Source organism: Salarias fasciatus, chromosome 10 (assembly GCF_902148845.1).
Source record: "Salarias fasciatus chromosome 10, fSalaFa1.1, whole genome shotgun sequence".
Taxonomy (NCBI): domain Eukaryota; kingdom Metazoa; phylum Chordata; class Actinopteri; order Blenniiformes; family Blenniidae; genus Salarias; species Salarias fasciatus.
The window spans coordinates 7,012,964-7,038,363 of NC_043754.1; the positions used below are offsets into that span (position 1 = coordinate 7,012,964).

Genomic DNA, 25,400 nt, shown 5'->3' on the forward strand with positions numbered 1-25,400 from the left:
CAGAGCGAGAGTCCTTTACTGAGACTGTTTATATTATTATGTAATTTAAAAAAAAAAAAATTTAGACCCCATCCAAAGACGAGCATGTCAGCCCAATGAGACCGTCTAGAGACCAACCTCTTCTGTCCCTCTTTCCCAATGTCGTGCCTGTGTGCTTAACCTGTGGCTTCACTCGGTGACTCTCGGTTGAAAAATGTTTACTCCACCTCGGTGAAAGAGACATTGGCGACAGTGTGCATATAAAACTGGACTGGAGCTTCTTGATGACAAGGCGACAACTGTGAGTGCAACAGAGGAGACTCGAACCGCAAACACTGTTGACCTACACTGTGGGGCGGCGGCCAAGCTGTGCAGGAGGGGGGGCGGTGGGAGTGTGGGGGGGGGGTTCCGGCGGCTCCTCGGTGGAGGGGAGGTCATGGATGTTTGTTTTAGCAACGGTAAAAGGCCTCCACTCATTGCACCTCTTTTATTACTGAGCAGCACTAAAAATGTAAATGTATTAGCACTTAGCAGGGAACAGGGAGAAATGTAATGACAGGCGCGGGGAGACGGAGGGGAGAGAAACATCCTCGTGCACTGACAAAGACGCAGAATTGATGGCTCTGGCACAGTGGAGTTCACCCATGCATAAATCTGTTTGTCATACTTACCTTCTACCCTTGGGTTTAATATTGTCCATCAGTTGTTTACCACTGTGTCGCTTCCAAAGGGGAAACCAATTGTGCTTCCTTGACTGTTCTGTTTGGCCAAGTTTTACACTGGTGGTCCGACAATATGTCAGCGGAATGTATATTTTATCTCACGCCCAGAATCACCGGCTTCAACATCGTGCATCTTACTGGCCTGGCTAATCCTGTTTTGGGGAATGTTGATATAGTGTAATTGCTATTTTCTAGTGGGTCTATTCAAAATGCGTCCTCCCTCATCATTTGTATAAATAAAACCATGGCCACACAGCCACATAAATATTTTTTTGGTCAAACAATAGAAAGTAATGGTGCCATAATTTTGCGTAAAAAAAAAAAGGAGAAAAAAATGTGAACCTGAGATATGTGTGGAATTTGCTTTATAATTTCATCTTCAGAGGGGATCAATAAAAGTTTTATAATCTTGTTATTTTTGTAACATGTCATTTCACCTGGTGCTGGGGGAAAACATTGTTCTTCTCTCACAAGTGCTCCTTTATTTAAAAATTAGTGATTGTTTTGATTTGATGAAGGCACAGAGCAGAGCCGAGATAAGCCTTCCCCAACCCCAGGCCACACACTCGGAACCTGTTGAAATTATAAACCGACGCTGTGGAGAGTCAACAGGCTGCTGCCCGCAGCGACTCGGTGTTTACATGCAGCCTGGAACGCCACCGGGCCGAATGAGCTTCAACTTCAAATGAACAACTTCATCAAAACACTTCAGATGAAATAGTAATCAGTCTCTGCTGGGCTGGCATTTTAGTCCTGTGGAAGGACTTTGTACTTCAGCTGGATGCCCTTCAGTTACCTCTGGAAATTCAGCCACCCATGACAACAGCCACTTACTAATTCAGGAAAGGGAAGCAAAGTTGTTCCATTTGTAATACAAATTAGTGCCAGAATGCTGAAAGATGAACGACATAAGCTGTGGAGATTCAAAGATTTGTTTCTGAAGACATTAAAATATGATGTGAGTATTCTAAAAACAGATTTAGAAATGTTTTGTGTTTTTTAATAGTTTTGTTGCGCCACAGCGTGGTCTAGCTGGGCTGCATGAAGCCCCTGAACTAAAATGTGTTTGACACCCTTGTTTCAAGTTACACATTCTGAAAAATACCTGGATCTCAAGTATTTTTAGTCCTTGGGCCCGTTCACACGACATGTTCAAGTGAAGACGCAACTTTTTAAAAACGGCTTCCAAGGTGGAACATGCACAAGTAGATGGACGGCAACAAAAATTTAATGAAAATGCCAAAACAATGCGTTTACACTTTCAAACGCTGTTGTGTAAATTGGGCCTTAGCTTCTTTCACTGAAAATAAACACAAATCTAATAGAGAGAATCTTTGGATTGGAGACCTGTGTCACACTCTTAACAAAGATTTATTGATTGTTGCTTTGCACAAAGACACTCCTTCCACTGTTCTCCATTAAACACAGCCAGCTCTCGCCTCCCGGTGTATCGGCGCGCCGTGTGGGTCCACTTCAACATCACTTTACCGTCATGAGCAAAACCTCCACAGAGGTAAGTAAACACTCACAGCTGTTTGTTAACATGTAAATTCCAGCTCCTTCTTGTAAACTGCTAAATAAAAACATGCCAGAAACGTTGCTTCCACCCAGGAAAGTGTGATGAAAGTGAGGTTGTCCCGCTTGATTGTCTGCTGTCGTGCATGACAAAAAAAGCAAAACATTTGTCAGCTCCGCGGCGGCAAGCTGTCGGCACAGAAGCAACGCGGCCGATTCAAGTCGTTTGCTTGTAAACAGCGAACATTGATTGAGGGGAAACGGAGACGCCATCGGCAGGCTTTGTGTACCCGCAGACCCGCTGCGTTTGGCGGTGTCAAACGGAGGCTTGTTGTTACCGTCTGTGGTCTGAATAGCGAGATCAAAGGCTGCCGGGCTGAAAAGGTACCGCTAATAAAGGCAACCGAGGCCCAAAGGTACAAAATACTGGAGCTCTCAAAACAGAGACGCCTTTTGTTACTTGACTGCCGATATTTTGTTTTGTTTAATTTTTCAGCACAACTTGAATTTCTTGCTGCCAAACAGTAGTGTGCAGCTTCTTTTTTTTTTTTTTTTTTTTTTTTGAATGTTTGTGCCCATGGGAGTTTGGTGGGTCTGTGAGCGTTTTAATGAGTCTTGCCACAGATGAACAGTGTGGCTGCTGCTGCAGAGCGTCGAGAACAGTTTTTAAAGGCAGCCGGGTCCTCCGTGCAGAGCGACAGAAGGTGATCGGATTAGCCTCTCCTCGACATGCTGCTGCTGTGAGTCAACCCACCGCTTGCTAATTAATTTAAAGGGTGATATTGGTTATGAAATATGTAGAGTTTAATCACGCTGCAGCTTTCAGATTTTGCACGAAGGGCCAAGAAGGAAAGACAAAGCCGGACGTCAAATTCAAAAAGATCTCAGCGTGTCTTCGCCTCCTGAATTCGTCATCAGGTATGGTTGAAGTGAAGCTTTATTGTTTGCCCCGGCTGCACGAACTTCTACTTCTATGCATCATTGGTACTTTTCCACTTGGTGTCACCTTTTGCAGGAGAAGCTGAAGATGTCTCACTCAACACCACAATATCACACACTGATCGGTTTAATGGTTATTTGTTTCGTTTGTCAGTTGAAAGCCGATACACTGACACTCTGGAGCAGGAGTTCCAAACATATGGCCGGTCCGGCGTGGCCCGCTGGATGATCTGGTTAAGTGTATCAGTTACGAGGAAAACTTAATATTCTGGTTTATTTATGGAGAACTGTTTGAGTCAGAGTCGCATTCAGAGGCTGCTTCACCGACTGGAGCTACTGTGAGAATATGAAAGAAACAGATTTGGTGAAGTCTGTAGGAAGTTTGTGTCTTTAGAATCTAGATCTTTCTGCAGATTTTCATCGAAATAACATTGAGACAATCACCCTCTTAAGATATTTTCACTGTATTTTGCCACTCTCCACTGATTTTTTCAGATTTAGTTAAAATGTATTAAATAATAATCAAGTACTTTTTTACACTGAAACAAAAGAGTTTTGGTTGTTTATAGTTTACTATGCAGTTATTTTACTGGTCTGGCTCAGTGAAGCTCAGACTGAGCTGCATGTGGTTCCTGTGGGAAAACGAGTTTCACTTCCCTGCTGCAAGAGTTTCATCTCCTGCAGACTAACGTTGTTCAGATTTTGTCCATAACAGAGAGAAGGACACACCTGTTGGACCCTCTGTGGTCCTGAAAGTAGAGAGAGATTCATGAGCTGTGTTCACAGGAGCCGCTGAATCGGGACCAGAGCCGGACTCAAACCCTCGACCTTCAAATGCAGCCTGAAGGATGAGACACAACTCAAATGGTAACAGTATTACAGAATAATGTAAAGCTGATAGAAGCTCTGAATAGTATTACAGTATCACTATCTGCCTGTTTATTTTTTCATGCAATAATGATTTAATTTGAACTCAATATCTAGTATACTGGGTATACCCAATGATTAATATCAGAGATCTTTCAAGTGGTCAGAGTCAAAATCAGGACAAAAGACGGAGGCCCACTTCCAAAAAGACCCAGCGTTTAAAGCGAAGCTGCATTTTGGAGGCGGTAACAGCTTTCCTCAGCTCAGTGAGCAGAACGGAGACAGAGAGCAGCTTCTGGAGCCATTCAGCTGTTTTTAAGTACAACTTAAATGTAACAAGCCCATTTAAAGTTTAGTATGTGTTGCTGAATTGCTAATTGCTTTTCACAAAGGAATTGCTTAATTTACCTGTTAGTGACACATTATTCTCAACACCGCTGGTATTTTTACTTTTATTTTTTAAAATTTTGGCCCATCTCCACCTCTCTGTACATTTATTGTGGTCAGCGCCAGGAAAGAATGGTTGTCACATGTGAAGTATGTTGCCATGGTAACAACAATCACCATACATTTGATTAAAATTCTAGATGTTATTCAAAAAAGTAATTAGATGATTTTTTTTTATCATATTTTAATCGCCTTTCGGTAATAACACATAAAATATTTAAATTCAAACTAATTTTGGTCGATAAATCATCCAACAAATACACAGAACAGATGTTCACAAAAACATTTTTTTTTAATCATGCGGGTTTTTATTTATTTATAAATTTTTCTTGAATAACTTCTGACGCTTTGTCGTGTAATTACAAGAGTAGAAATCATCTTTGCGTTGGAGCGTCGGTGCTCACGGAAACATGTTTAGCATTGAGGTCTTACCAAATACTTAAATCACCTCAGAGATGTGAGAATTATTTGCTGTATGTATTTTTAGACACAGCTGTGCTTTTATCCAAATTTCCAGCCAACAGTTTGTTTAGTTGAAGCTTTCCATTCATCACCATATGCACAAATTATGCTTGAAGCTCATGGCGACTGACCACTTTTAAAATTAAGTTATTTTAATTATAAGTGTTAAATGTTAAAAATGAAAATCAATGGTTCTTTGTCAATTTCAGCATCTGTCTGAAGAAGACAGTCCTTTGCCTTCATGTTCACCCAGGAAGGTTTTACTGTCGCTCCACCTGGTGCTGAACAGCTCCTCCCTCCTTCATCCACCTTCTGGCCTCACAGAAGTGAAGCAGCTTCCTCTTGTCTCGGTCAGCCAGATCACAACTCAAACAACAGTAACCCGAAGGTTTGACTTCAACTCTTTTTTTTTTTGTCTCCCCCCCGGTCCAGGATTTAAGACCATCCTCTGTAAATCTCTATGCTGGACAGGCAAAAAGGCACGGGGAATGAAATATGAGAAATACAATATTAGAAATGAGGCCAAAGAGGGGAAATTGCAGAGAGAGAGAGAGAGAGAGAGAGAGAGAGATGGTGGAGATGTTGGCATTGTCACACGTTCAGGAGTCTCAGAGCAGATGGGTTTGCTTGCTTTGTAACACAGACGGTTTAATAATGTTTTTCCAAGATTTCGACTGTTAAGGATCAATAAGCTGGCAGTGTGATCATCTCGGAGAGGCGTAATGTAATACTGCGTGGATTTTCAAGAGAAGGCTGCGTCTGAGCCTCTGAGATCTTCCGGAAAGACCGCAGTGAAATGAGGACGGCGTGTTTTCTGCAGAGCCGGCAACACGCTAAAGCCCGGTCTGAGTTTCTCACCTACATTCTGTTTATTTAATCACACACTGCCATCTAAGGACTCAGAGAGTGAACAGAGAAAACATTCCAGGATGTGGGGTCAAAAACTAGCCATACAAGGTGCAAGGAAAAAAAAAAAAAAAAAACAAGATGGAGGGAAGGCCCCATGCTACCTCTTGGAGCGCCGTTTCACTTTGTACCCCGGCTGCAGGCCGACAGCCTCGGTGTCAGAAAACAAACAGGATAACTGTGTATTGGGAGCCAGACATAATCCCTGTTCCTGAGGGATGCAGCTCGGCTTATTAGCCGGAGCTCGCTGCTGTGACTGCGGGATGAAGAGGACCTCGGTGCTGCGAGATCCTCCGGAACCTGTCTGGGTGTCAGCTCAGCTCTAATTACTCCACGTTATGTGAAGGTTTATCAGGTTCGGCTGCACGGCTTCCCAAATGGAAGCGACCTACAAACACTCCTGCGTTCAGCTTCAAAGGTCTCAGACGAATTATTTCCTCTTTATTTTCTTTTAGTCATACTCCCTTTTTAAAATCATCCATGATCGCTTTCCAGGCGATTCATCACTGCGCAGTGATCCTGCAGTAACGCTAACTGTTTTTCTTGTCTGTGTGCTTAAGATCCTCAGATCCATTCAGTTCTAACTGGATTGTTTTCCTGATTTGAGACTATTAAGCTCACATTTGGGTTTTAATTAGTAAATGCCCAGAGAGAAAACAAAACGGAAGGCTTTGTGTTATTTTAGTGTAGGTGTGTGATTTTCTCCATGAGTGGTTTTTATGCCTGCTATTATCAAAGATGAATTTGTGGCAGCGCGGATCTACAGTAGGTAGCCTTGCATCTGTTTGGAGTGCGCTATTTATTCTGAAGTGGTTGTAATCACAGTGATGTGGTTCAAATTGCCGAGGTGCCGCTCCAGACTGGAATAAAATTACATTTTATAAACCAATTTAGCCTTGCTGTTTTACAATTAGATCAGGAGGATATCCCTGACACACGCGCTCTGGATGGACTCAGAGTAATACCTTCTACAGGAGTGACTAAACGAAATTAATACCATTAAGAAAAAGATCAGATGCTCGCTGGCAGATTTGTTCAGTTTGGACGCTTGAGGATCGTCGTACTTTTGAATTAAATTAAAAAAAAATGTTCTGCTTATGCTGCAGTATCAGGTAGACGTCATCCTGCCATTTCTGTGTGGTTGATTCGAATAAACAGCAGCAGGAAGCTGCTGTTTTATATTCTCTCATAGTTTCATTGAGAACTCTCCATCAACACGTCTTCACTGCCACATCTAGTCGATTATAACTGTAATTCCAGGCTGTCAAAGTACATTTTTAAATTGTCATTTTATTACATTTTGATTTTTGTTGTATGTTTGTGTAAATGACTGCCTCTGATGATCGCATGCTCCTTTCGCCGAACTCGACGGGCGCTGGGCGGTAAACAAATATTTTATAGAAAAGACGGCCGGCTGCGACACGGTGTGATTAAATGTCAGGCGCGAGAATGGAAAACTTTATATCGGATGGTTAACAGGCTGAAACGCTGTAATCTTTTTCAAATTGACACTTGAAAGTCGCTGCTGATTAAATCCAGCGCGTGTAAAGACTCTCGCTCGGCGTTTCAGTTCGTCCCGTTGTCGTCTTCCAGCTGTTTTATTTTCACAATCAGTCGTTTCGGCCGTCGGTCTGCCGTCACGTCGGAACTGGGACTAAATGGTCTGTAGACACAGTGATACCTGCGATGGATAACTAGCAGTAACTATGCTTCACATAATTTCAACCATGTAGTTTCAGATGAAATTCAGAACTCCATGTGTCATTATTAATGAATTAAATTAAAGAATGAGACAGTCTGATCAGAACTGAGAAATATATCCTACCAGAGTTAGATTAGATCTCAGAAAATAATGTTATTTCTCTATTGTTCCAGCAATATTCGCTACATTAAGCACAGATTTGCCTCCTACTGCTACTTGAACCGCTGAAATAAGCAGGGTTACAGTTGGGTTTATGCACGGCTTGCATACAGTGCTGAATATGGTAAGTACTCACTCTGTTTATGCAAAAAGCAACTTGACATTTAGGCTTTTTTTTTGCCACTTTGTAATAAACACTTCCTCATCGTTTACACTGTTTTTTTGGCCTCATATGGGATTTAAAATAGCCGCAGCAGCTTCCCATGTGTACCAGAACTACTGATTCCCACACTCAGCGCGTCCCAGCTGCCTCTGCGGTGACAAACATTTCCACGTCAGCTCGGCTCTGCACGCCGCTCTGTCCTCCATAACCTGCCCTCCTCCCCATTACGCACTCCAGTCTACAGATGCATCCTCTCATGCATCTTCTTAGTTGCAGTCAAAGCGTGCCACGTTTTCATTCTCTCTCACTTCATTCTCGTTAGATTGCCTCGTTTATGCTAAGTAATCAAACTGGGCCAACACCAAGAACGAAACAATGAAAGACGTGGGCGCTGGAATATGTTGGCAGTAGGTGTTTGTCAGTCAGCAACAAAAAAAGAACAATAGCTTCAAGATGCTTTTGAGTTTTACAGTTTCGGTTTTTTTTTTTAGATGTATTCCTGAAGGAAGCCGCTCTCCGGTCTACAAAATCCAGTCTGACTCACCGACCGTCAGGTGGATCTGACTTTTACCTGTTTTATTTTTTTTTCAACATCTCGCCGGAGATGAACGGATACGGCGCCGTGAGTCAGGGGGAACATTTCTGATAAATTCACAGTGACTGCGGTTCCTCGTAATACAAAGATTTTTTTTTCCTTTCTTTCTTTTTCTGATCCCTGACAGATCCGGTGAAGTGTTAACTTTTAATCATTTGCGATCGGAGCGGTACTCAGATATTGTGATCAGACGCCTCAAAGCGCAAATAGTACTGACACGTAACTTTAATGGGTTTTGTCCTTCCACTCTGACTGAACGTATCCATTACACCCATCAAATCAGTGTCTTCGCCTCAACACAGTCTCCTTCCGTTCTGCTCTCATCTCTTACTCTTTTCATCAGGTTTTACCGACGCCTTATTTCTAAATAAAGGAACAAGGTTATCCATGTCTTGTGTTTGTTATCGGAGGGAATGGTCAGGTGCAATTTGAGCTGGGTTAAATTGGAGCTGTCAGAGCCGCTGGGAGAGGTGAGTCACAGATGGCTCACTAACTCACAAACAGCTGCCGGGTCTTATATCAAACCGGCATCCTGCCTTCTCCTCCTGTCCCATAAAGGACGAAACCTAACAAATCTTTCGGCGGAACAACAGTCGTCCTCCTCGCCTCCGCTCAGAGGCAACAGTTGTGCGAAGCGGCATCGACCGGCCTCAAACGGCGAGGAGGCGGCCAGCGGCGGCCGGGGACGCTAATGGCGGGTCAAACTCGTCAGCTTTCCAGAGAGTGAGTCAGTAAACACCTTGAGCGACGGCCTAATGAGACGCCGCTGACTAATTCTGCCTCCGTTTAAAAAAAAAAAAATAAAAAGAGAGGAAGAAAAAAAAAAAGCGGGGTGACCATCTGTCTGTCTCAGCGGACAGCAGAGATGAGTCAGAACATCACAGAGCTGCTTTAATCGTATTAGACTAAATCTATTGATTAGTTTTTATGATTAGAAAAAGAAATTTCCAGACGGCAAATAAATGACAAATGTAGCTTCTGTTGTTTTGGTGGAGTAAATCTCTCGTGTGACGCACTGAAAACAAGTCAGTCAGAGATAAATCAGCTTCCTCTGTGTGTTTGGAGCATCACTGCAGAGTTAATCTGCCTACTTCTCTTCTGCATTTCACGAGCTCTAAACTCGAACTGCTAAATGGTGAACATGGTAAACAACCTCACCGAAGTAAACTATGATCCTGACTGTCAGGATAAACACTTAAAGTAATGTTGTATTACCAGCAACATGAAGGCTTGCAGCGCCGCGCCTCTTTTAAATCATTTAAATAAATGTTTTTCCTGTTGGAGTGAATTTTGGATTTGGTCCCACACAAAAGAATGAAGTGACGTCTGGGATGTCTTGATATTTACTTTATTTATAAATGAGGCCCCCGTGTGCTCAGCACACTCCTGCAGTGAAGCGGAGAGACTGGATAACTCACTTGGTCCTGACTGCTATACTCGAAATACATTAGAATAAAAAAAAAAAAAAGAATGTCAAAAACTTAGAATGGTGAAATAGAACCAAAAACAAAAACGCTCATTCAAATGATAATGCCATACAACCTAATTCACACTCCATATGCAAATGATGCACAGAGGCTTTGTGTTACTGTGAAGCTCCTGCTCGTTTGTGCAGATTTCTGCTCTTTATTGCACGATCATGATAAGGTTTTCCGTCACCGAGGTGAAAATGCATCTGCAGTTGAAGGAACATGAAAGATGAAACTCTTATTGGTTTGTGTTTTATGTTGCTGAGGAAAAACACACACACAGACACTTGTAATTTAGAAAATTAAGTGACTCGGTAGAAGCCGTTTAAATCACGAGCCAAGCTCGCTCGCATTGACTCGCTTGGTCCAGGTGCTTTAGATCAAATATTGAGATTGTAAAATCATCGCCAGGACTCCTCTCATATTTCCTTTCAAAGCAAAGTGCGTTTCGACGTTTTCTAAATGTGGCTGCTGGACAGCGTTAGTGTGAAATCAGTGAAGATCCTTGTATTGCACTTGGCAGCGCTCTGCACAGGGGTCTTGTTTTGATAACCTCGGTGGTCGGACGACAACAGTCAGAGATTAGCTAATGATATTCTGCGCCACACCAAAGCGTCTCACCCAGCTGTTGGAATTGTGTTTTATTTATGATCTGCTCCGTTAGCAGTTAATCACAAGTGGAGGGGACACCCCACTCAGTGACACTCTGCTCAAGGTCTCAGCAATTTCTTTGTCCATCATGACATCCTGAAGCTTTATCTAATACTCACCAGGATCTCTCACCGAGGAGTGCCAATTTAATTTACTGTCTCATAAAGCCGGGCCCTCTGAGATTTAATGGTGATTACAGGCTATCCGGAGAACCAATAACATTTGAGAGCCGAGGCAGGGAGGGTACCGCCGTCCTCCGCACACCTCCACTCCCTCTCAGCCGGGACGTTTAATCTGTGGCCGCGCGCTCCCTGTCTCCTCCGGAAGCATCCGGCACCGCCACCAGGCCTGATCCGGCCTGTTATTGCAGTGTTTCCTGATGCGTTCCCGCAGAGACAGATTTCTCTCCTCTTCTTTGTTTTTTTCCCCAGAGAACTTTCACCGTCTTTCTGTCAGTTCAAGAAGTCTGGATAATTGACTGTATGGGCTGATCTGCTTGTTCTGCGCTGTGGATCTTGAATTATGCAGCTCTGCAGCGTCTTCTAATTGGCTGAATGTGTGCATTATTTCTTGTTTTCTATCGTAAATGACACGAGGAACCAATAATAATGCGTATTTGGTGTGTGTGTGTGTGTGTTTGTGAGTGTGAGTCCTACGTGGAGTATATCACACTTTAGCTGATTAAAAGAAACTTTGTGGATTTCTGTGCCGGGGAAAAAATGCGCTGCTCAAAGCAATATACTGTATGCAGCAGACATTTGTCAAAGAAATGATTCTTCGGAAAGCGCTGGTGTCTTTTCTCTGTCTGCCAGTGTGCATCTGTGTGTGTATGTGTGTGTGTGTGTGTTTGGAAATGAGTGGGAGAGAATCTGGCAGTCACACAAAAAGCAACTAATAAGCAACCATTCATTTTAATTATTCGCCTCTAATTATTTTTTTTTCCCGTAAATGCATCACTGTCTGTTAAACTGCATGAAGAAATGAGGAAGGCTCACTTAATGTGACACCATGTGAGCTGGATTTGAATCTAGATTATTTATGCAGCTGGGCGGCGCTTCGGTGGGGTCACAGGAGGGACACCCTCCCACCCCGGCTTCTGATTGGCCACAAATGAAAACATCCCAACGTGAACAGGAAGGATCGGATTCATTGTGCTTTTAAATGTTACTCTGAGGATATTTCTGTATTTTATTAATGAGATAAATGTTTATGTAGGAGTTATTTATGCTAAAATAATCTTTTTCTTGTTTTGCATCAGTGAAACTGCTCAAGGTTCTGTTGAATATTTCTAAAGGTGCAATAAAAGAGCATATATTGAAGAGAATAAAACAACCAGGAGGACATATCCAATCAGATAATACTGCGGAAGTTATCAAAAGAAGTAAAATTTCGTCAGCTATTAAAACCCAGACGAAGAATAAAATCAAATTACTCACTCGTCCTCACAAATATTAACAGCTGAAAAGTGATCCCTCTTTCCAACATTATTTCTAAAACTCAACACATTTGGAAACTCACTCTTTTCATTCTAGTCTTCCTATATCACTTTTTAAATGGTTCCACTTTCATCCCAATAACAGAAACACATCCTCTTTCCATTTCCTTCTTCGCTTTTCGGAGTCTCAATATAAATTTTTATTACTTTCCCCTGAATCTTCCCTCCTCACCCCGAGGCCCTTTGCCCCCCACATGAATAATTATGGAGGTCCGCTCGTGTTGTGCGGCAGCGATGCCTCTTACTTTGTCCGCCACTTCCCTCGCCCGGCTCGGTGACGAGTGCAGCCTAAGTGCTCCAGACCTCTCAGACTTTTATCAGATTACAGGGTCCAGAATTGAATCGAGGCATGTGCAGAGGTTGGGGGGGCCGGGGAGGAGTCGGGCGGGCCCGAGGTAATGTCGCTGTCCTCCTGATGTTTATTGGGAACGGCACAGTTAGAACCTCCCTCCCTCAAAACATCACACACACACACACACACACACACGCACAGGATCACACAAACATGCACATTTCCCCATATTGATTCGTCGGCGGGGGGAAAAAAAAAGAGTTGAGGTCAGCAGGCATACGTCTGAATTTCTTTCTCTCCGTCTCTCACACTCCATTTGTCTCTGTCTGATTCAATACTCTCCGTCCCCCATCAGGGGGCCCCGCTTCATCCATATATCTGCGGCTCCCCTCCCCTGACCCGCTCTCACACTCCCTGCTTTCTTTGTGTCCGTCTCTTTGCCCTTCACTTGACATACATAAATCAATCAGTCAGTCCAATTTCATTCAGAGCCAGGCCTGATGGATTTGCTTCTGAGCCGCCGTCCCGATAAAGTAACAGTATCCAGAGTGTAATTACGTTGGGAATTAGATGATGTGCTTATGTGACCGTGGATTTCATTTCCCTTCATTTTCAGTTATCATGGGCGCAAAGGAAACACGAGTGGGACAAAAACAAACAGCGTCAAAACAAACAAACACGTCAAATTCAGACGGACGGACAAACAGACATAGCTCAGGTTTCAAGTGTTAATCCTGGATCTGTTTGATTGGTGATCATAATGATTCTGATAAACTCAAATAAAGCACATTGAACTGTAAATAATTACAGTGTTTGTTATACATTTTACTGTTTTCTTTATTCGATCAACAAACACAAAAAAGTCTGGTTGTATTTCACAGCTCTGAAGTAATTTTCACCACTCTTCGCTCAATAAAGTCATCGATTTTAATCTGATGCTAAAGTGATTATATCTACTGATAGGCTAATGCATGAGATCCACAAAGTGATATAATGTGATTAAAACTGCTTTTACAATACTTATGATGTTCAGTTTTGCTCGAGCTGGTTAGAAAAGTTTTTTCTTTACTGTACTTTGATTGAATTCTGCAGCAATGTTGAGCTTGACGCCATTAAACTGAGACATGCCCACAGTTTTCTGCCACTCTCATGTGTGGAAAGGCCAAAACAAGAGAGAAGCTTTCCTCAGCACGAATTAGTGCAAACATTATTGACCAAACGTCAGAGACTGAAAACTTTAGTCAAATCAGGCCGACAAAAAAACCTTCCTCTACAAGGGAGGGACAGATTTTACTGGACTGTTTAACGACGTGTAAAGTGATGAAAGTAATTAAACATGAATTAACGACTGAAAAACGCTAATAGAAACAAAATGAATGTATTTGATCATTTCCACTTGAAGTGGCTTCAGGAATTGTTTTAATTGATGTTGGGTTCAGAAGGGAGCAGAACGTGGCCTGCAGGCCGCCACTTGTCGACGTTACCAACACATTTTACACGATCACCTCTTCAGCTTTACTCACAGATGCAAAAGATGAAGCAGTGGAGGAGATCTTTGGCTGGATGGACAATTAACTATGATATGTTTTCGATACTCTGATTCTAAATTAGCGACGTTGTACCTCTTTTCTCGATGATAAAATATTGTCTTGCTAGATTAAGCATTTTAAGACATCAGTATTAGACACATTGTTCTGTTGATGCCATCTGATCTACACATGTAGAAACAGAAATAAAAATGTGTGTGCTTTTGCAACAAAGGTGCCAGACGTTTACAGTTCTCTGGTTGATGTGTGGTTTGAAGTTTCTCTGCTGTGTGACGGCTGTGAAGCCCCCTGTGAGGATTAAATCCAGCATGATCTTGAAGTGTGAGCGCGGCACTGCCTCCCGCCGTCAGGCGCGCTGGAAACGATTCACTGAACGAGCCGCGCCTGAATCCTAACGCTTCCCCCTCGCAGATGGAGCTGATAGCTGATCAATAATTGCCAGACTCGATCAATCACTGTCACCCGGCTAACCTCGCCGTGGTTGTTTCGGGCCCCAGCTGCATCAGCTCCGGGGCTGATTTGTCCTCCGGCGCCTCTGTCATTTGTCTTTAAATTTCCCTTCCATCTGATAGCCCCGCTCTTCTCAGACGCCCTCTCCAGGTGCCCTTGGCCCTTGTCAGTGATTTATTCTCGTCCCCGGTCATCACCGAGGACGCCACAAGTCCACGCTCATTTGCACAAAGCAATTTAGTCTCATTTTCATATTTTTCTTGAGAGAAATGAAGCCATTTTTCTCTGGGGACAAGATGATTCCTCATATATACAACATTGTTTAATCATGCTCTTCCAAAAAAGAAGAAGAAGAAGAGGCTCACTGAAGTGGATCACAGTTAAGCCAAGGCTGAATTTCTCCATTTTTGCAGCCCACTACTCAGTTGAACTTTAATGAAACAATTAGGGCAACCCATTTAATGTCTAGATGAGACTTCTCATATTATTTCCCATATATATTGGGCAACTTCCTCATAGCGTAAGGAGTGATAAACCCTGTGGGTGTGCAGCACGTCACTGTCTCCTTCTTTTGCACTCCTCAGACTGTGTTTGTTCCTTTGATTTTTCATTTTCCCATTTCCCTCTCAACGCTTCCCTCTGCAGGCAATTCACATGTGCAGTGAACTGTGAAGGAAACAATTTGTAGCCCCGTTCTCAGACACATCCGTGGCCATTTAGACACACAAGCACACACATGCATACTGTAAAGACAAAAAGTCATTATTATGCATGAGCGGGCCGCGCGGCTCACGCGTCCACGTCAACGCCGTGCATCCTGAAAGTGCTCGTCAGGGCGCAATTTGGAGCCATCATGGCCGCTGACGTGGAAGACGCGAGGTCCCGGGCAAATTTTTTAAAGCAACAGCTCTGAATTATTGCTGTGTCTGTCAGGAACGGTCAAGTCACGCAGCCTCTCTCTGTCTTTCCTCCCATTTTCATTTCCTTTTGTGGCGTTTGGCAGGAGGCCGCAGACTCAGAGTGCTGCTCATTAAGGCTGCGGCATCAGATCATACAAAGGCGCGTCTTGCCGCAATCGAACCGTCTCAGTGATCCCGACATCTGCTATTCTTTGCCTTTCGCTTCATATACAAACAAACTAACTTGACTTTTAATGAAGTCGCTGCAGTAATTCGCCAGCTTGATGGCAGACCCACAGAGTCATCGACAATCTCCTTAAAAGATCCTCATGCACAAAGAGGATCAATAATGTAACATTTTGCGGGCTGCCTTGTTGAGGAAAGGTTAATATCTTTGTCTGCAGGGACAGGGCTGATTTGTGATTGATTGAAGAAAGCATTCTTTAGAAGATGTGCTTCAGGGCAACATTATCAAAGCAAAAAAAAAAAAATATATATATATATATATATATATATATATATATATATATATATGTCAATGCTTTGCAAAAAAGGAGGGAAAAAAAGTCAGTGTGTGTTCAGAAAGCAAGAAGCATTTTAGTGTCAAATTAAATTCCAATCAATTTTCTAATTATTTTTTCATTTCGGTGATGGAGCAATTTAAGGATACGGATGTCTGTTGTTATGAAATTGGTTTTGGAAGAATTTATGGCTTTTTGTGTAATGATACCAACAGGAAAAAAAATGACACTAAATACTGAGTCATTAAAAGCAGCATCCATTATAATAATTGGGAGAGAAAATAAGACTTAATGGAGAATTCCTACCTTGTAGTCACCGAGGATGGAAGCAGCACATAAATACTTCCTGGTATTAAGCAGCTTCTGTTTCCAGATACTCACCTTTTTTGTTCAATTATATAATTTCACACATACTTAGAGCTTCTGTGAAGTAACATGTACACCTTTAATAATCTGTTTTACCATTTTCCACATCATTTTCAGGTTGATCTATTATGAATAAGTGAAGTTCCCTCCTGCTCACTTCCTGAACAAAAAGGTTTTGATTCATCTCACACTTAGAGTCATTAAATAATTTTTTTTGAACAATATGTTCTGCTTTTAAAATAATACGTTTTTACTGAGCACACACACGATTTCAATTAACATTTGAATAGTTTGATTAACATTTTTGTAGCATCTAAATGTAATATTTCAGAAGGAACAGTGCCTGCTGTAGCGCTGTACCAGAATTTTTATGCACTTTATTGTCTGAGAAATATGTTTTGCAATTTAATCAGATGCATGTGGGCAGTGTAATTAAATTCTGTTGAAAAAGGACAAATTTTAGGAGCAGTAAAAGAGCGAGACAATAACTTTGACTGGTAACCTAATGAATTTGAGTGAAGCACTACTTGTTTAACTCTTTGCTGAAACACAGAGGTGAAAGATCCAGGATGAAGGTTATGTTTTGTCAGATGTGATGATTCCATGGATTGATGGAGTCGGTCCATCCAGCTGTGCTGACAGTCACTTCTGGAGGAGGAGGCCGGATCCCGCGGGAGCTCGCGGTCCTGATGGCTCGGGCTCTTGTAGACTCCAGCGGATCTTGGATGAATCCTCTGGAGCCTTCATCCAGATGGAAGGAGTGCAAAAAGATGGTGAGAGGGGTGATGGGGTTCGTCATTATTCTCTTTTTAACCCACCGGTATTTCTGTCTGTCAGCTCTTTTGGAGTGACAGTTCTCTTCAGGGACTTCAGGTTTTCAGAGGCTATGGTATAATGTGGTTCATATACCCTCATGAAAACCACTGAAAGACATTCTGGTAACCGGTACTGATATGCATCCTTGCACCAGTTTTGGGAGAGTAAATCATTGGTTTCCATACTTTTTTGTCTCTATGTGGCAAAATATCAGTGAAGCCATAAACTGATTTGCACAGAAGTCAAAATGAAAGCGACGAGCGGGTTTTCTTTTTCACTATTCACTCCAGAAAATGTGTTATTGTGGTTTTCTTTAACAACCTCGGAGCAGTCCGATCCTCTGACCTCCCTCCTGATCTCTTTTAGAGAGTCAGATAATGTCCGTGGTAAAGCACAGTATTATTTTTGTTGGAGGCAGCTGGACAAAATGAAGCCAGCTCTTGAGAGGCAGGCAGCATTTCGAAACTGTAATTCACATCAGTTCTGTTACCACACGGACAAAGGTTGGATGACTGCAATGTGCTGTATGTGAGGGTGAGTGGCTTCTCTGTCACTTGTCTCCAGCTGGTGCGAAATGAACTTCTTTTTTTAACTGGTAAACCGAAACATGAGCGCATTTCACCTGTTTTAGTCTCACTCCACTGGCTGCCTTTTCATTTTTTTTTTCTTTTATTTGCTCTTAAATCCCTTCATGGTCTGGCCCCTCTCTGCCTCTCTCATCTGCTGCACCCATACCGTCCTGCATGCTCCCTGAGGTCGGCTCATCAGCTTCTCCCGATGGAGAAAAATCAGGCTGGCGATCAGAGGGGACTGTGCTTTTGTGTCTGCAGCTCCCAGACTATGGACCAATCTGCCACTCCGCATTAAAATCTTAAGACCCACTTCTGTTCCTTTGCTTTTAATTCCGTGTAATGCTGATTTTATGTGTGAACTGTGTATTGTTATGCATTTTTTGCAGTTGTTTTTGAAATGATTTTATACTTTCATGTTTTTCATTGTGTTGATTACATTGTGTTCATCGCTTTGGCCATCTGTGGTTGTCTCAATGCGCTTTGTGGATATAACTGGATTGAAGTGAATCTCTGTTGGTCCTCCAAGGGGGTCCTACAGCCACGCTTGGGAACCAGTAAGACTGCATTAATATCCACTGATCCACCCATACTATTTGCCATATCTGAACTGAAACTTTATAATAATAAACAGGCATTGCATTGACTCTTGAAAATCAAAATGAAGACACTCTTAGATAAATTTTAACTTAGTGTTTTACATTGAATTGTAATTTTTTATATGTTATTGTGAAGTAATTTGTTTTATGGGACATTGAAAAATGCTATAAATTGAAATTTACTTAGCTGAATCTCATATGAACAGGAGTACATGATGTGCTCAATTGCTTTGTTTTGTATGCATTCTGTGTGTGTGTGTGTGTGTGTGTGTGTGTGTGTGTGTGTGTGTGTGCGTGTGTGTGTGTGTGTGTGTGTGTGTGTGTGTGTGTGTGTGTGTGTGTGTGTGTGTGTGTGTGTGTGTAAGGTTTGTACTTGCTGGTGGTTCAAACACCATCTTAACCAAGACTGAGTCCAGACCAAGACCCTCAAAAACAGTGAGCTGCCGAGTTGAGCAAAAGGATTTACCCACAAACTCGTGGGTACATAAAATAAGATATAAGTGTTTATTTAATAATCTCGGAAAAAATGTAAAAAAAAAAATTCCTTTTTAAAAAATGCAGAACAGGTTTGTGAAAGTAAATTGTCCACCCTGTGCTCTCTTGCGCTGTAACATGACGCAGTACCGTCTCCAGTCCGGCAGGGGGCAGACAACCCAGCAGCGCCATTGTGTGAAAAACGCAGGAAGAAGTGACGGAGGCGGAAGAGACGTGGCACATAAACAGAGGAAGCAACCAGCTGATGAAGCTTCTGGAGACTGAATGACACGTTATTACCGGAGACCAGCGGGGCTTCATTAAAGTCTGTGTGACAGGTAAGGCTGGTATGTGCTGATCAGTGGGGGAACTTGTTCAGCAGGTCCTGTGTCGAGCTTGCTAACGATGGGTAACTTCCAGCTAAGCTAATGGCTAACATGCGTTAGCTACGCTAAATATAGGGAAAACAAGTCTAGTCATTGAGTCTTTGTATGAAAACAGACAAGAAGTTTAATAAGACGCAGGGTCACCTAACATGTGAACTCAGAAAGTGCTGTTTGTGCTAATATAATGACCTGGAGTCTATTCAACAACCAGGCTTCTGCCAGTGTATCCACCTGTGCTCACTCTCTTGCTAAAATGTCCAGTAATGTGTAGATAAATCCTCTTATTGACTGTTAAATTATGTACACTGTTACAGTCGAATATAAGCTAGTGCACGGTCTCTGCATTGTTATTTGGATCCACTGAAGTATCTGGTGTTTTAGATCATGAGATTGTTCTTATAATACAATAAATTTGACAATTTAACTAATTAAGTTACTTCTGTGTACATTCTGAATAGTTTGTTATTCCTAAAAAATAGCTAAAGAATCAAATTTTCAAATACTACATCAGGAACTAAATGAAAAGCACAATCAGTTCAATAGGTTTAATCAATTATTTCCCCTCCATCAATCTTTTATGCTGCTTGGTGCAGCACAGTTTCATGGGAATCAGTTATTATATGTAAAGAATCTATGTATTATAACAGTATGAATAGCAATATTATGTAGTCAAAAGTAAACATCTTCTCTAAATAGGAATAATCTCAAGTTCAGGAAAATTTGCAGGTTGTAAAGTCTTTTTAACCAGAACCTCCTGTCATATTCGTGGCAGTGTAACTAAGTCCATCTTTCACCATTTGTAGACGTTTTTATAATTGTTTGAATGCCGCAGCACATGTTTGTGTGTTTTGCTAAACTCTGTGTTAAATTATAAAATACATTCACATATTGGTGTCAGCTTAAAGAAAGCACATTTTCATGCTTCCACGCTTTCTAAGGTGATGTTTGGATTTGGAGAGAGCTGCCTAAGCATTTGGTGCAAACATCTAAGTGCTCATTATGAAAGAAATCCCTCTCATTTGGATATAAATATCAAGGGGTCCAGTGGACACCCAAGCTATGTCTGAATAATGCTTCCCATTGCATAGTGCTGCGTCTCAGTCTTCAGTCTTTCATTTGTGGTTCTCATTGACAGATGATCACATGTGATATGTCTCCATGTCATCAAACCACACACAAACACCTTTCCTGGATATCAAGTGTGATTACATTAGTAGTGTCTACTTCTTTCACATCCTCATGATGAATACCTCTCACCGTCTCACTACTGGCTTCAGCCCACTTTTAAAACTTCCTGATACATTTTTCTCAAAATATGAAGGAAATTGTGAAGCCTGCCACATTTGAGTTGGTTATAAGTCAACCTCCAGTGTCTCTGGGGAAATCTCAGGCTGTCAAGAAATGTAGAAGAGGTAAAGCTATGTCAATCTTTGCCTCTTTACTGCATTAAAAGGAAGATTAGCCTCAGGATAAGTAGATGCAGTGAAAAGTTCCTAACGTCCTACTTATTTGCTGGTAAATAAAGACACTCCATATTTGATGCATCTGTTAGCAGTAAAGAGCAAGATTGTCCTTAAATTAAAGATAATGGAGACATTCATTCTCAGTCTGAAAACTTTATTTTCTTTTTATCAAATAACTGCGTTTGTGTGTTTTCCTTCAACGCAGTGCAGGCGGCTATGGGTCTCTGCAAGTGTCCGAAGAGAAAGGTGACCAATTTATTCTGCTTCGAGCATCGCGTGAACGTGTGCGAGCATTGTCTCGTCTCCAACCACAACAAGGTCAGATATTAGTCAACAAGTGTTGCATGCGTGCGTGCGCCTTGTAGCATCACATTAACATTCTGCGCTTTCCGCTTGCTGCCCTTCAGTGTATCGTGCAGTCATATCTGCAATGGCTTCAGGACAGCGACTACAACCCCAACTGTGCTCTCTGCAATAATTCCCTGACATCACAAGACACTGTCAGGCTGGTCTGCTATGGTAAGTCCATCAGATGTCGTACTCAGCCTTTGCAGTGTCTAGAATTTAGCACAAGGGAGATAAATGAAGTTGAAATGTAAATGATGTGATCTTACTGAGATGTAAAACCCATTTTCGTCCTTCCACAGATGTGTTTCACTGGTCATGTCTTAACGACCTGGCCTCTCGGCTGCCGCTCCATACGGCGCCGGCAGGATACCAGTGTCCCACCTGTCAGGGTCCGGTCTTCCCTCCTTCCAACATGGCCAGCCCAGTTGCTGATGTACTGAAAGAGCAACTGTCATCCGTTAACTGGGCCAGAGCCGGCTTAGGACTGCCGCTGGTGAGACTGGCCCGTTATTGTTGTAGGAATAGTTAGGATTAATTGAAGCGGAGTTGTATGAGGCACTTATGAATACTTGGTATGTTACACACACTGGATGAATACCCATGAGTTCAAAGACAGCGGCGCTGGGCATGTGGGTTGTTTCTGCTTTACTCAGGATGGAAAACAGGTCAGACAAGTCGGACAGCTGAATGTCTACTCAGTAGAAGTCGATGTCTGTTCAAACGCTCAGTAAAGCCAGGAGGGGCGGAGTAAGTGTAGTAAAGACATGTTTATTTTATTTAAATGTAACAAATGAAAAAAGAAGGATTGAATAAGCTTATTACGTGGTAACTGATGTGAAGATCCCAGGACCGGGTATCGGGTCTGACCCAGTGGAAGTAGAGTCTGCCTGCTGTGATGCTTTTTATAGCCTGTGCAGCCCAACAGCTGTCGACAACAAAAATCTTCTCTTGTGAAAAGATTGTGCAATTTCTAAGGAAATATGAGCAGATTTATGACTTAGTGTGACACCAACTACACACACTGATATAATTTTAGAGTTTTATAATCGCTGTGAAAGGGAGGTTGATTTCATCTCCCTTTTGCTGGGACACAGGACACACAATACCTCCCAACAAATTTGGTAGATCTTTGTTTATTTGTTCATTTAATGTTTATTTGTTCATTTAATTTTATTTCGAATATGATAAACAAAGCAATAAAAACCTAATATGCTTGAAAATGAGTTGGAGAATGCTGCTGCTGCAACAAAAAAAAGCGATATAGGTTTCCGGTGTTACTGATGGTGTGAAAGTCGAGGCGAGGCCTGTTTCTTCAAACCGAGAACATCCCGACACCGAGAAATCAGCGCCTCATTTAAACCTGCTTCAGTAATTCAGATTTGGTGTATTGATCTGGTGTGCTGAATCTGTGAATGAAAGAGATTAGAGATGCAGTGTTCTTGAGAACATCTGATGTTTGACAGATTGAGGAACCCATCGGAGTCCTTGAAGAAACCACAGCCAACGATGTGAGCGACTACAGAGACTGGTCAGCGTTCGATGGTAAGCTCTCAGCGATACTCGGATCCTCTGTATGAATGAAGCTACTTTAGCTCGAGATGAAAGTCATTATTCTGCAAAATATTAAAACTTTTCTTTTTGTCTGCAGCGCAAGAACAGAGCAACATTTACCCCAGTCACTCCTACAATAGCAGCCTTAGTGCCCCGCCCAGCTCTGCCCCACCTGCCACGCAGGAAAACTTCAGTGGAAACCATAAAAATGGAGACCCGAATATATCCGAGCACTCCGTCGTCAACTTCACCACTGCCACCACCTGCGACACTATTACAATACACACAGGTACAGCAACGCAACACTGCGCCGTCCAGGTGAACGCTGCAACGCACACACTGGGCATTAACCGTGACGTGAAAACGTCACTGTTGTTATTCTGCAGCATCGTCACCGAGGAAAATCTACGACACGCGAGACGTCGTCCACAGCTCCGTCACACAGATCGACTTCGACGACGACAAGTACCGGCGGAGACCTGCGCTGAGCTGGTTCGCTCAGATCCTCAAGTTAGTATTATTACAACGCTGCTGAGGGATGGATGGATGAATGGCTGCATACTTTATTGATCGTGAAGGAAATCTGAATCCTCAGCAGGTCTTATTACAATTTAAATAGCAAATAAAGAGTGAGGCCAAATTCAATTTGATCTCTGTTGGGCCAAACCTAATCTAATTGAGCCAGAAAAAGTTGCTTCTGCATAACCAAGTTAACTTCCATTGTCTTAGTGAATGATTTGATTTAATAGAAAAGTGTTCATTATTGCCAAATTTTGAGTTTTAGGCTCATGTTTGAGATGAGATCCATCAGGTGGTGTGTTTGTGTGTTGGTCTGCAGGAACCGCTCGGGTGGGAAGCGGTCGGCTCTGTCCTGGAAGCAGCGGGTCTTCATGCTCCTTTTGGTGGGAGTTTTGGGATTCTTTACTCTGATAATCATCATGGCGAAACTCGGACGTGCCTCGGCCGGCTCGGACCCGAATTTAGATCCTCTCCTCAACCCCAACATCCGCGTGGGGAAGAACTGAAAACAAGCGCCGATCACTTCTTCTTTCTCTTGTGCATTACACAACATAACAAGCTGTGTAGACGGAGCTGAAACGGGACTCTCCAAAGCACGGTTAGCCCAGCAGAGGGAGCTGTCCAGTTGAAGAGGCTGCATTTGGTTTCATACATGTGAGGACCCTTCACAGGTCTTTGAAATAGAAAAACCACATTGAGAATCTCTCCTGTGATAAAATTGAAGCAGCGCACAAACTCTGAAAGTGACCAAGGCTCAGAGCGCTCAGCCGCAGGACCCAGTAGTTGCTTTTGGTGAAGAGGGGCCGTATTTATATCTACAATTCCAGCTTACGTTTGATGGCGATATTTGTAATTACATGAATTTTTTTTCCCTTCTCAAGTTCACCAAAGATGAAAGGAACTGTGCTGAGAAAGGTCACCCCGGCAAAAATGTAGAACGTACATTATCCGCTGCATAACGTTTACACTTAAAACCTAAATTTATTGATTTGATCAGAGTTTCACCGCACAGATTTAACCCTCACACATACTACACAACTATTTATGAGTGTCTGCATTACTTCGAAAACAGAGTGCTTTGCTTTTAGACTTGCCATACATACTGTATGTACATTTTTTGATTGTCGATTAAATGCGAATACTCCTGACATGCAGTATTCTGGTGTGTACACGATCAAGCCCGAGTCGTTTCTGAACAGCCTCTTGCGTCGGGAAGATTTTATGAAACATAGAAGTATAGATTGCACATTTCAGTGGCATACATCAAACGAGCTTCCGTTGCTTGGCGTTCATACAGCAGCTGGTGGCTGAAAGCAGGATATTGATGCAGAAATAGTGAATAAGATCTCATACAATAGATGCAGTGCCGGGCTTTTCACAGCTCAGTGTGCTTGCTACACTAAAGTGGCAACACTTCTAAATGTTTTCTTGGGAAAAAAAAAAACAGCTGGAGGGGAGAGGACAAGTATCCACTTGTTCTCTGTACACCGTCTGCCTTTAGAAAACTTTACATCTGTTGTATGTGTGTCATAATGACAAAGTACCGCTGGCTGTTTCAGTGGAGTAAAGGTTAAACACTGACACACTGAAATTCCAACACCTTCGTATGAACACAAAAGCATGAGAATATCTGTAAATGTGCACTGTTTCCCAGGTGAATAGACTTTTTGGGTCATGTTCTCAATATGAGCTGCAGTGTGTGGTGGTAAGCACTCACTTCATTGCCAGAGGGTCCCAGGTTTGAATCTGGAATCTTTGAATTGGTCACACGTACAAGACGTACGCTGGGATTACTGGACAGGGTAAAGCTGAGGTTGCAACCTTGAGTTGTACAATTCTCAATAGAATGGATTCACGGACTGTGTGTTGCTCACAGGACTGAGAAAGATAAGATGATGTTGTGATCCTGGTCTGAATGCTGCCTCTTGGACCTGACGCTGGTCTCTGCTGCACTCAGCTGGAACATTGTTTTGCACACTGCTCCCTCTGGTGGTGCGTGCAGCTCAGTGTAGATGCATCCAGCGCCACAGATCCCCCGAGGAGTATCGTCTGTTTATTGCATCATTGTTACACACCCGGCTTTTCTATTTAAAGTTATAGGATTTAGAATGTAACGTTCACTGGGTTTTACCTAATGTGGCCACCAGACTCCTACAGAGAATTACCGTCCTCTTGCATAACGCTCTGTTCTGCAGTTCTACTCTGGATAAAGCTCATATAGAAGATTAAACGGAATCCATCACGCGCAATATATATCTCATTTTATGTTGGTGCTACCGTTATTTATTTTAAATTTCAGCACATTTCACAAGCACTTGCTTTAAAATGGACATGCTGTCATTAAATGTATGTACACAATGCATAATCTCAGTAAGATCAAACACACTGCTTTTCTTTATTCCAAGTGAAATGCATCAGTCATGCATACAAAACTACTGACATGATGTAGGAGATGCTCGAAATGACGAAGCATAACGGTGTTTATATTATGAGAAGTGTGAAGCAGATGTGTCATGTGCTGTCATAATT

The 25,400-nt window shown here is 42.4% G+C and overlaps 1 protein-coding gene across 2 annotated transcripts; it reads left to right on the top strand.

Moving 5' to 3' along the window:
- The first annotated feature begins 18,818 nt into the window (after window positions 1–18,818).
- On the top strand, window positions 18,819–24,045 carry zfpl1 (zinc finger protein-like 1). Of its 2 annotated transcripts, none has more exons than XM_030101665.1 (8): window positions 18,819–18,942; window positions 20,659–20,771; window positions 20,861–20,972; window positions 21,101–21,294; window positions 22,265–22,343; window positions 22,450–22,641; window positions 22,739–22,862; window positions 23,191–24,045. In XM_030101665.1, the coding sequence occupies exons 2-8, from the start codon at window positions 20,670–20,672 to the stop codon at window positions 23,375–23,377; spliced, it is 990 nt and encodes a 329-aa protein (XP_029957525.1). In that variant the 5' UTR covers window positions 18,819–18,942; window positions 20,659–20,669; the 3' UTR covers window positions 23,378–24,045. The 2 variants fall into 2 exon arrangements, with proteins under 2 accessions (XP_029957525.1, XP_029957526.1); XM_030101666.1 differs by having other exon boundaries at window positions 18,825–18,942; window positions 20,664–20,771.
- The last annotated feature ends 1,355 nt before the right edge of the window (window positions 24,046–25,400 follow it).